The following is a 12873-nucleotide window of genomic DNA, read 5'->3' as shown; positions in this document are numbered from 1 at the left end:
TAAGCAGTCTAGGCAGAGTAGGTAGAGAGAAATTGTTTCCATTGGCAAAAGGCTCAAGAACCAAAGGATGCTAATTTAAGGTGATTGGTAAATAACCAATGTCAACCTTTTAAACAGTATGTGTTTAGGATCTGGAATGTACTGCCTGAGAGTGTGGTAGCTTTCAAAAGAGAATTGGTAAGCACCTGAAGAGAGAATTTGCAGGGCTATAGGGTAAGGGTGGGGCAGTGGGACTAACTGAGTTGCTCTGGCGAGAGCTGACATGGGCACAACGGGCCAAATGGCTTTCTGTGCTGCAACCATTCTATGATTCTAAGTATATAATACTGGATGAAATAGGGAAAACAGCATCGTAATTAAAACAGAGGAGCGGCAGAGCCAACGAAATAAGTATCTAGCTATTCCTTGTATGTTTAGTATTGTCAGTGGTTGGTGTTCAAATTGACTTGATATTGACACAAGTATAAGTTTTTTAAAAAGCAGCTAAGTAATTAAATTCTAACTGCATTTCAAGGTGCTAATAACTTACGAATAGCTAATTAATCACGGTAACTTACTTAACCTCAAGCTAAATCCACTATTAAATCCTGATCTCCAATTATCAATCTGTTCATGGAATAAATTGCAGATAACAAATAAATTAGTCAAGTCGGTGTTGGGATTTTAATAAGTGGGATATTGTGGATTATAGCCCATCCCAGACTATCACAGGTGCAAGAAAATCTCTGCCTCGAGACACTCCAGTTGAGTTGTTGAGCTGCAGTCTGAGCAAGAAATACTTGACACGAAAAGGAGAAGGAGGAATTACTAAATAATTTACTCTAGAGTACAGTCACACACCAGAAGAAAGCACAGGCGCAAGAAGGGGTAGACTGTGATTATCAGAAATCCAGATAAGGGAACATTGGACAGCTAATGAAAAAGGTCCATTAGACACTACCTCTTTCCAACAGATACAAAGAACTCTACCTATGAGGATAAGTAGAGAGACTGGGATGAACAGTCAAAATGCTGACCAAGGCACTATGAAGAGAGAGTCTATCCGGGGGGGGCGGGGGGGTGCTAGAATAGAAAGGTTGTAGTTGTTGGAGATTCTATAATTGGCTGGATATGCAATATTCTTTGTTGTCAGGTTCAAGAGTCCCAAAGGATATGTTTCCTGCCTGGTGCCAAGTACAGGACATTTCAAAACAGCTGGGAAGGGAGAAGGAGGATCCAGTTGTTATGCTCCATAACCGAATCAACGACAGAAAAATTAGGGAAGAGACCCTGCTCAAGGGAGTATCAGCGATTAGAAATTAAATTTAATGGCAGAATGATAATAATCTCTTACCCAAATCATGTGCAAATTATCATAGGGTCAAAACAATTAAGAAAGTCAACATGTGGCCAAAGGAATGTTGTGGGAAAGAGGGTTTCAATTTCACAGGTCACTATAGTAGTACTGGGACAGGACGGAGCTGTACAGTTGGGATGGACTGCAACTGTGTTTGGACCAATGTGCTAGCATGAAAGATAACCAGGGCTGTAAATATGGTTTTAATAACTTGGGGTGGAGGGAATTGTTATATGTTACAAAATTCTGGCAGTAAAAGAATTGGGAAAAGAGCGTAGGTCAAACTAAAGGAAGGAACAGGGTTAACACGAATTGCAAATAGAGCATAAAGGTAAAATAAGTAAAAACTATAAAAAGTATAATAAATTAAACAGTTGGTACTGCAATGTACATAGTATTCGAAACAAAATAAATGAACTAGAGGTAATCATTTGTAAAGAAGATATAGTAGGGATGACTGAAACATGGCTACACGGAGAGCAGATTGGCAACTAAATATTGCTGAATAAAACACACTTGGAAAGCAGGGGAGGTGGCTAGCTCTACTAGTTAACTATAACAATGGCAGTAGAAAAAAAATATATAACTATTAATTAGATACAGCATCCATATGGATTGAGTTAAAAGATAAGGGGCGGAATTTTACAGCCCTTTTGCGGAGGGGGCAGGGCCATAAAATACAGTGAGCCATTCAAAAGCCATTGACTTTGGCAGGACCAGAAGATCCCACTGCCAGGAGGGTCTGTAAAATTCCAACCAATATCACCCTAATAGAGGTAAACTATAGATCACATGGATAATTTGATTTTGTACTTTTGAAGGAAATTAGAGAAGCAAATATGAGGTGAATGGCAGACATGGAATATCTATCAAGGGAGATTTCAACTACCTCCTAATAAACTGGCGTGAAGTAACCAAAGGGAGTTGAATTTTTACAGCATACACAGGACCCCTTTCTTACTCGGTATGTAAGAAGTCCAACAAAAAAAAATCATTACAGATCTTGTAGTGAACTAGAACCAATAGAAGAAGTAGGAGCAAATGGGTGACCTGATAGTCATGATCAAAACACAGTAAAGTTCAGGATCGAGTGTGACACAAGGAGGACTAAAATAATAGAAATGAGCAAAATATGAGGGAAGGAGAGTGGAAGTAAAGATAAGCTGGGAGAAAATATTTTTTAAAAAATGTGAAATCTTTAAGAGGGTAGAGAAATATATTAATTTGAAAGCCAAAAAACAAGTGAGCTGAATTATGGGGCACTGGATGAATAAAGTATTAAAGGAAAAAGTGAAGCTGAAGAAAAAAGCATATTAGGAGTACTTGAATATTATTAAAGGAGAGAACAAAAGGGAATATGAGGAAAGTAGGAGAAAAGTGTTAAACAAAATCAAAGACAGATGGCGTAATTGGCGCTGCCGTTTGTGGTGAGAGTCACGGTTGGCGAGAGGGACCAAAATCGCTTTTGTGCTAGTGGGAAATCACAGCAGGATCATCTGAAGGTGGCAGATCGTGAATCCAGCTGGATGCTGCAGTGAGCCCGATTTGCATCCCTCTAATGGGTTACAAAGTAAGGCCCGACCGGAATCCACCACAACCCCCCCCAAGCTCAATTTATCATTACACTGGTGGGAAAACACGCCAGCCCAGAACGTGTGGACAAGTGTAACGTGCAGAAGTCGGGACTTACTTGTAGGGCCTTGCTCAAATCGCGGACACCTAAGGAGATGATGCTGGAGGCCTACAGCTACCGGACTCTGGAGGAACATGTGCATTGCATGGTGGGTGGATCCTCATACACGTGGCTCCGTTGGGAAGCAGCTCTCAGAAGGTCTCTATGCAGAAGCTTCAACTTCGCTGAGGCTTCGTAACTTCTCGGATTTCGCCATGGTCTCACACCATCTTCCATGGTGTCCATTAATGCTTTGGAACTTCACAGACTTAGCAGTGGGCTGGTACTGATGATCAGTGAAGGTTGCCAGTGGGTGGGGGGTGGAGAGAGAAAGGCCGAGGTGTGAGTGGGAGAGGAAGGTGTACCGGGGGGAGGCTGAGGCTGAGGCTGAGGCTGGGGGGGTGGGGAATGGAAGGTGTACCTGGGGGTTGGGTGAGGTTGGGAGGGAGGGATTGCACAAAGGTGTCCAGGGGGTGGAGGAAGTCCGGAAGGGGGATGGTGTAATGGGGAAGAATGGTGCAAGTGGGGACGTTGGAGGGGGAGGGGTGGCGAAAGCATCAAGGCTGTGAGGTTGGTGGGGGAGGGCGAAGGTGTCCGCGGAGGAGGAGAAAGAAGGTGTAACCTTGGTGTAATGGGAGAGAATGATGCAAGCAGGGAGGCTGGGGGAGGGGGCGCAAAGGTAGCAGGGGTGTTTGGTGCAGGGAAAAGGTGCCTGGGGAGGAGGGGGAGGAAGCCCGGTGGGGGGAAGAGTTAACTGGGAGAATGGTGCAAGTTGGGAGATGTGTGTAAGGGAGGGAGTTCACAGGTGACAAGGTGTGTGGGGAATGAAGGGGGTCCAAACAGAGAAATATGTCCAGCTGGAGGAGGGAGTGCAGGACGAGGAGGGGGTGGGGGGAAGGTGCACGTGTGGAGGACGGAATAAGGGAGGAGTTCAGAAGGGAGAAAGTGTCCGGGGGAGGAGGTTCTAATGGGGGTAAGTAGGGGGTGCAATGTCCAGGTGAATGTGCAAGGGAGGGGTCTGTGGAATCATTGACTGCCATCTGGGGAACAAACTCAGGGTGGATGTGGTAGGAGGGGATGGTTAGAGTAACAGGGGCAGTGAGAGCCAATAGGATGGAGGATGAGGGTGCGATAGTATTGATAGATAGAAGGGGCGGCAAGGGTGTTTGGTGGGTACATAAACACGGGGATTGGAAAGAAGGGGGGTCGGGGAGGTCAGTGGGGGTGGGATTTTCAGAAAGATAGGGAACGTGCGTGTTCACCTGGACATCCTGGAATGACGAGGGTTCGGGCTGGATGGTTATGGTGGGGAGGTCGAAGGTAATGCAAGGGAGGACTATGGTTATGGGGAAAAGGCCTGAGTGACCAGGGAAGGGGAGGGGAAATGGTGGGGGAACTCTTGAGGAATTGGACCTCTACCATCTTTTTGAAATCGAAAGTGAGTGGAGCCTTGTGTTGGAAGGGCACAGGTGCTGCATGAAAGTGCGATCAGTGGGTGGGTGGAGATGCTCAGCTCAGATGGACAACTGAAAGAGAACCCCAGCAGGCAGCATTGAAAATGCTCGGGACAGTGAGATGAGTGTGATGGTTGAAGGCTCCACATGCATGTGAGAGTGCCTGTATGAGGCTCCAAAAGGCCCTGTCACATACACTTCTCCCTCTGGAGAGCCAAGTCCTTGGGGAGGCCGTTCTCCTGTGGGCCGGCTGCTCCCTCTGCGATGACAAAGGACAAGGTTGATGGGTTCACAGACAAAGGGGACTCAGGAGTGGACAGTCTCTGAGATTCCTGAATGGATGACCCAGGGATGGCCAGCTGCCGCTCCTCCTCCCTTCAGATGCCAGAGGGTTCCCGTCTGACTTCTTGAGGGGAAGGAGTACTTGGAGGGATGTCGAGGTTGCCCCGTTTCCCCCTCGCATGGCCACTGCAGGAACTCATTAGTGGCTACTGCAATGGAGTGCAGGTCTGCGTGCATTTCCACAATCCGCTGGACCAGCGTCTCCATGGTGTCCGCCATCTTTCCCATGGAGACCTCCATGCACGCACATGTGGGCATCACTTCATCAGAGAGCAAGCAGACGCACTTCTCCAATTCACGTGCCACTCTTTTGAGGGCTTCCAACAGCTCTTTGTGATTTTCCCCACCTTCTGTTAACTCTCCAGGATGAGTTGGAAGGCTGAATCCAGGGGCACTTCACCTGTCTCGGGCCTGGCAGATGCCTCTTCCCCAGCAGTGTGAGTGGGCTCGACCAAACCTGCGTCCTCCTGCTGCAGACACGTCTCTATGCAGTGAGCACCAGATTGTGAACCCAAGCCTGCTCTAGATCAAGGTCCCACCGAGGTGTGTGTCTCTTGCTGGTGCAGGGTGTGAGTAGGCGCTGTGACAGGTCTTCCAGGCTACTTATTTCCAGCTCTTCATTGGAAGAGGTGTCCTCTTCACTAGGGGTGAGGACATGGATGGAGCTGAGGGTGTCGGTCATTTGGCAGAGGTCCTTGTGAACCGAAGTAGAGATAATTAGTGCAGGCCAGCAGAGTTGCGTTGAGAGAGGAATGATGTGGTGCAGGATCATCACATGGATGTTTGCTGCTGACTTCACTGCCGTAAGCATGGTCCATGTCCTCACCAGTCAGCGCGATGGGACACTTTTCAAAGTGAGTGAGGGGCTTAATGTCAGCCACTGCACTTCCAGTGTGGGACCTCTCCCATTGTGAGCCAGCTTATTCTGCATGAAAACAGTTGGAGAGTGTGTGAGCAGGACGCATGTCACAGCAGATGATGAGGATCCCTGGAATGTTTGTGCGGTGAGAGGGCCATGGATGGGATGAGTGCGCAAGCTCCAGAGCACATGGCCTGGTGGAGATGTGAAGCTGTGTGTGAGAATTAGTGGTGGTGTCCCTTGAGGTAAGAGCTTCCTGTGGATGTATGATGGGTTCGGGAGTGTGTTGAGAGTGATGAGGTGGTTGACTTACCCTGGCAGAATTGATGAGATCATTCATCCTCTTTCTGCACTGAATGGCTGACCTCCTCTGTGCTCTGCTGACTGCCACTGCTGCTGCCACCGCCTGCCAGGCCAGATTGGTGACTCTGGTGGACCTCCTGCAGAGGAGGTCCAGAGCAAAGATAGAGGAGTTCATGGCGGCCTTCCACTGCGTCCAACAGGCACCCCAGAGAGGTGTCACTAAATTTGGTGGCTGCCGTCACCTTTGCTTTCGGGGCCATCTGTCGCCTGGAGCAGTTCCGGTCTGTAGACGTGAAGTAGGCTGCACTCAGGTATGCTTTAAATACAGTGCCCAGAGCGAGGAAGTGCTGAGGTCATGGCGTGGCAGGCAAATCCAAGCCCATCTGCTAGCGATCTGGTGTGTTTCCTGTGAATGCATTATTAATGAGGGACGTGTCCAGGAAGCAGACAATACAGTGCGAAAATCCGCCTTTGTAGCTGGCAGGTAAAACATCGTTTTTCATGCCCACTACTGCACTTAGTGCAGTTCAGAGAAATTACAAAATCAAATTATCGATGAATAGAAAAAGAAATGTGTTGTATAGACACAAAAATAGCAAAAGGAAAATTTGAAAAGCTGTAGGGCCACTAAAGGATGAACAAAATGAGCTCATAGGTAATGTCAGAAAAGTGGCAGAAGTATTGCATAACTACTTTGTCTCAGTTTTTACTAAAGAAGATGAAAAATCAGATACTGAAGATGATGATAAATCAGATACTTAAGAATGAGCTCAAAAGGAATATTAATACTGTTGGACTAGAAATATAGAAAATAATTCACAAACTAGTAAAAGTAGAAAAGAATAAAACCCCAGGTCTGGATGCTATATAAACACCTGTACTCAAGAAAACTAGAAAGGAGATAATAGGCACACGTTTATATACAAAAGAAGGGGCAGTCCCAGACTGGCAGAAGCTAATGTTGTACTGTACACAAGGGAAACTTGTACCTGGGAAATAAAAATATAGACAAGTCAATTTAATGCCAGTGATCGGAAAGATACTAGAATCTATGAGTGATAGAAAAGCATCTAGTGACAGAAAAATTTTTTTTAAATCGGAATGTATTCTGAAAGGCTAAGTCATGCTTAACTAAACTGATAGAGTTCTTTCAAGAAGTAACAGCGACATGGATAATGCAACTGATATACTTAGATTTTCAAAAGACTATTGATAGGATACCACACAGCAGTTTTGTGACAAAGTTTAGGCCATGTGAGGTCAAGGGCAAATAGCTGAACGGATAACAGTTTGGCTTGAAAATAGAAGTGCAAATTACGGGTAAAGGATAGTTATTCAGATTGGAAGAAAGTAAAATTACTCAGAATTTACATTTATGATTTGGATTTGGGAATAATTAACTCAATAGCAAAAAATTTGCTGATACTGAACTGGAGTAGGGTAAGGGGAAGGTTAACACTGAGGAAGAATGCCACTTAATACAAGAAGGCATTAGAAAATTTGCAGATTTGGCACTTAAATGACAAATTAACTTTAACATGGATAAATCTGATATGATCCCCTCTGGTAGGGAAAACAAAAACATCGCATACACCTTAGAAAATAAGAAACTGAATGGGGTGGAAAAGAAAAGGAATCTACAGATAGAGATGAACAGATCATTAAAAGCTGCATGGCGGGCCAGAAAGTTATAAAATTAAATTAAAATTAAAAATGCTAACAAAACATTTGGGTTTATTTGTGAATGTTTTGAATTCAAAAGTAGTGAAATAATGTTTAACTTATCTAGGACCTTGGTCAGGCTGCACTTCGAATATTGTGGACAGACCTGTTCTCCATACTAAAAAGGATGAAGAGCAAAAAGATTTATGAAGATGGTAACAACAGAGAGATTACAGCTATCAGGAAAGATTGCAAGTTAGGGTTTTTTTTCCTTGAAAAAGAGGAAACTTAGAGGCAATGTGATAGAGGCTTTTAAAATTATGAATAATTTGGACAGGGTAAATGTGGAGAAAATGTTTTCACTTATGGCAGAATCCAAAGCTAGGAGCCATAAATACATGATAGTTATAAATAAGCACCAGCCTGGTGAAGCTACAACACAGGACTACATGCATGCTAAACAGCATATGCAACATGCTATAGACAGCTAAGCAAACCCACAACCAACAGATCGATTAAAGCTTTGTAGTCTTGCTTCATCCATTTGTGAATGGTGGTGGGCTATTAGCCAATGGAAGGAGGAGGCTCCACAAATATACCCATCCTCAATAATAGCAGAGCCCAGAACATGAGTGCAAAAGACAGGGCTGAAGCATTTGCAGTCATCTTCAACCATAAGTGCTGAGTGGATGATTCATATTGGCAATCTCCGGAGGTCTCCAACATCACAGAAACCAATCCTCAGACGATTAGATTCACTCAGTGTGATATTAAGAAACAGCTGACGCTATGAGCTCTGACAACATCCAGCTGTAGTGCTGAAAACTTGTGCTACCAGAACTAGCCGCACCACTCGCCAAGCTGTTCCAGTAAAACTACAACACTGGCATCTACCCGACAAGGTGAAAAAATGCCCAGGGTGTCCAGTCCACAAAAAGCAGGATAAATACAATTTCCATCCCATCAACAACTCTTAGTGATCAGCAAAGTGATGTAAAGGGTGCTGACAGTTTTATGAAGCAGCGCTTAGCCATAATCTGCTCAGCTCTGTTTAGCTCTGAAGAAGAGTCATATGGACTCAAAACATTAACTCTGTTTCTCTCTCCACAGATGCTTGCAGACCTGCTGAGTTTTAACAGCATTTTCTGTTTTTATTCCTGCTCAGTAATGCTCAGTTTGTATTCTGCTAGGACCACTTGTCCACACCACGAGGTCCAAACATGGACAAAAAAGCTGAATTCCAGAGGTGAAGTGAGAGTGACTGCCCTTGATTTTAAGGCAGCCTTAGATGGAGTATAGCATGACGGAGCTGTAGTAAAATTGAAGTCAGTAGGGATCAGAGGAGAGACTTTCTACTGCTGGAGCCATATCTTGCACAAAAGAAGATGGTTGTGGTTGTTGGAAGCCAATCATCTCAGCCCCAGGCCATGGTTGGAGGAATTCCTCAGGGAAGTGCCCTAGGGCCTACCATCTTCAACTATTTCCGCAGTAACTTTTCTCTGCCATAGGTCGGAAGTGGGGATGTTCGCTGATAGTGCAATGTTCAGTTGCGTTCACACCTCCTCAGATAATGAAGCAGTTGTGCGCATGCAGCAAGATGTGGACAGCAGATCAGTGACGAGTAACATTCGCACCACACAATTAAGGACCTAAACACTTCCACCTGACATTCACCGTCATTATCAATATCAGGATCCTCACCATCGATATCCAGGTGTTTACCATTGACCAGAAATTTAACTGGGCCAGCCGTATAAATATCGTGGCTACAAGAGAAGGTCAGAACCTGGGTATCCTGCGGTGAGTGAATCGCCCTTTACTCCCTAAAGCCTTTGCACCACCTATAAGGCACAAGTCACAATGATCTCAGCACTGACAACACTTTAAGCTCAACATCATCCGGGACAAGTGATTCACAACCCATCCAACACCTTGAACATTTCACTCTCTCGAGCACCGCTACATGGTGGCTGCAGTGTGTACTATTTACGCGATGCACTGTAGCAACTTGCCCAAGATTTTTGAGCAGCACTCCCAAACCTGTGACCTCCTAACACCTAGAAGGACAAAGTCAGCAGGCGCATGGGAATGCCACCACCTCCAAGTCATCCTGACTTGAAAGTAAATCATCATTTGTTTATCATTGCTAGGTCAAAATTTTGGAGCTCATTACTTAACATGTGAGAATACCTTCACCACATGGACTGCAGCAGCTCAACCTTCACCTTCTCAAGGTCAGTTGGCTTGCCAACGATGCCACATCCTGTGAATGATTTTTTTAAAATCATGCAGGGAATTGAAGAGAAATTTTTTTAATCAGAGAGTGCTTAGAATGTGAAATTTGCTATTACTGATGTGGTTGCGACTAATAGCTTAGATGCTTTCAAAGAGATACCAGACAAGTAAATGAGGGAAAAGGAAATAGCTTAAAAGGCTGAGATAAGGTGGATGGAATGGGAGGTGACTTGTGGAGCATAGAAACGCACTGACAAGTTAGGCTGCATGCCTGTTTCTATGCTGTATTTTCTGTTTAATACATGTGATTGTTTTCTGTTAAGGCTCCTGGTGTTGACTGTATAAAAAGGATTCAGAGCTGAGGACTGAAACATACCAATCTTAATTTTGCAGGAGGTAGTAATTTTCTTTCAGGAGGTTGTTCAAATCAGTGGTAACAGACAAACCAAACAAAGCGATCAGGAGAGGTTGGGAGGGTTAGTTGATGAGTAGGAAATGGCAATTAATGTTAACAACTGCATAATAATGAGACTAAGGTAGGGAAATATGAACATTTTTGGTATTAGTATTTGGTATTCAACATCACGGTATTGGGGTGATGTATTAGCATGGATTGAGGATTGGTTAACACACAGAAGACAGAGAGTCGGGATTAATGGATCTTTCTCAGGTTGGAAAGACGTAACTAGTGGAGTGCCACAAGGATCAGTCCTAGGGCCTCAATTATTTACTATCTATTTAATGACTTGGAGGAAGGGACAGAGTGTAATGTATCCAAATTTGCTGACAATACAAGAATTGGTGGGAGGGCATGTTATGATGAGGACATAAGGAATCTGCAAGGGGATATGGATAGGTTGAGTGAGCGGTTGAAAATTTGGCAGATAGAGTTAATATAGGAAAGCGTGAGGTCATGCGCTTTGGTAAGAAGAATCAAAAAGCAGACTATTATTTAAATGGATAGAGATTCCAAAGAAGTTCAACACAGAGGGATCTGGTTGTTCTTGTGCATGAAACACAAAAGGTTAGCATGCAGGTGCAGCAAGTAATTAAGAAGGCAAATGGAATTTTGACCCGTATTGCTAGGGGTTTGGAGTTTAAAAATAGGGAAGTCTTGTTACAACTGTACAGATTGTTGGTGAGGCCGCACCTGGAGTACAGTGTACAGTTTTGGTCCCCGTATTTAAGAAAGGATATACTGGCTTTGGAGGCAGTTCAAAAGAGATTCACTAGGCTGATTCCTGGGACGAAGGGGTTGATTTATCAAGTTCGACTAAACAGGTTAGGCCTTTATTCATTAGAGTTTAGAAGAATGAGGGATGATCTTATTGAAATGTACAAGATTCTGAGGGGCTTGACAAGGTAGATGTTGAGAAGAGTTTCCACTCATGGAGGAATCTCAAACTAGGGGACATAGTTACAGAGTAAGGGGACACTCATTTAAAACTGAGATGCGAAGGAATTTCTTCTCTCAGAGGGTAGTGAATGTCTAGAATTCTCTACCCCAGATAGTTGTGGAGGCTAGTTCACTGAAAGTATTTAAAGAGGAGATAGATAGATTTTTGGAATATCGGGGAGTTGGCTATGAGGAGCTGGCACAAAAGAGAAGTTGAGGCCTGGAGCAGATCAGCCATGATCTTATTGAATGGCGGGGCAGGCTTGAAGGGCCGAATGGCCTACTCGTGCTCCTGTTTCTTATGTTCATTGGATGTATAAACTAACTCGTTCTATATTACAAGATGCAACACATGAGAAGGATGTTGGGCGCTGGTGGCTGGTCCACTGAAACCAGCAGCATAGTGTGCAGCAACAGTAAGGATAACTAAATGATCTGAAAATGTAAATCCAGAGTGGATACCCAGCAGCTGATGAGTCCATACACGCCCTTGTCAGCCAAAGCCAGACACTCTGGACAGTGTTTTTTCCTTAGATCATCCTTGGTGATACTTATCATGGCTAGATATTATGGCCCTCGACTCAAACTTGGTAAGACCTGGTATACCTAGCTCTATCCATTAATTGTAACTAGATGTCAATTGAAAAATATTTTTGTCCCCCAAAGCAATGTTATAGCACCCATAGTTCTGGAAGTAATTCATTCTTTTTTTCCCCCAGAGCTCGACCAGATTATTGAAAACACAATTTTTAGGACAACCCTTAACACTTTTAGGGCACTTATAGATCATTCTGGTGAGACCACACCTAGAGTACTGTATGCAGTTGTGTACAGATGTGTCCTTTCCTCAGGAACTAGGTACATGTCTTAGAAGGAGTGCAACATAGGTTCACTGGACCAATTCCTGTACTGAGGGGATTGTCCATTGAGGAGAGATTGAGTAGACTATGCCTGTATTCACTGGAGTTTAGAAAAATGAGAGGTAATCTCATTGAAATATATAAAATTCATAAGGGGCTTGTCAGAGTAGATACCGGGAGTTTATTTCCCTGGTTGGGAGTCTGGAACAAAGGATCACAGTCTCAGAATAAGGGGACTGATTATGCCTTTGTTTAGATTGTGCACCAGAGGTATTGAACAAAAATATTCAACAAATGTAAATTCATATAGTTAGGTGTTTGCAAAGAGTTTCAGAGTTCTTAGCATTGCAGCTCACTTTTGAACAATGGCATAAATTGTTAAAGTATTTAGAAAAGCTTGCTCTGATTGTTTTTAAGTGAGATTTGGCAGGGTAGTTTTAACCCTACTCTCTCAGAAAACCAGTCAATTGGACAGTTAAAACTGAGCAGGTTAATTATTCATTCAAAATTTGTCTTTTTTCTACCAGCATTTTAACATGCAGGCAGCTGAGGCATCCACCTAAAGCTGGGGCTGGAAGGGTCCTCATGAATGTAAGTTTATTAAAGTACCACGTAGCTCCCCCCCCGCCCCCAAAACCTGTGTTAAAATGCAATCAGGTCTGCTGCTATTGGCAACAATGAAGGAGCTCAAAAGGTAGTCAAACACTTTACTTTTGTGCAACCAAGAGTCACAGGAGTCCTCACCACACTCCTA

At 44.1% G+C, this 12873-nt stretch overlaps 1 protein-coding gene across 2 annotated transcripts in view; it reads left to right on the top strand.

Moving 5' to 3' along the window:
* The window catches only part of mrps35 (mitochondrial ribosomal protein S35), a 50210-nt gene that overhangs the window by 17871 nt on the left and 19466 nt on the right, over nt 1-12873 (top strand). Inside the window, exon 6 of one of the 2 annotated variants that reach the window (XM_078568124.1) lies at nt 1133-2674. The exons of the other annotated variant lie outside the window; for it this stretch is intronic. Coding sequence (XP_078424250.1) covers nt 1133-1507 — 375 coding nt within the window. The 3' untranslated portion in view covers nt 1508-2674. Of the gene's footprint in view, nt 1-1132; nt 2675-12873 lie in introns of those variants that run through there. 2 annotated transcript variants of the gene reach the window in all.

This window comes from Cetorhinus maximus, chromosome 22 (assembly GCF_964194155.1).
Source record: "Cetorhinus maximus chromosome 22, sCetMax3.hap1.1, whole genome shotgun sequence".
Lineage (NCBI taxonomy): Eukaryota > Metazoa > Chordata > Chondrichthyes > Lamniformes > Cetorhinidae > Cetorhinus > Cetorhinus maximus.
This window is presented reverse-complemented; position numbering and strand designations above follow the sequence as displayed.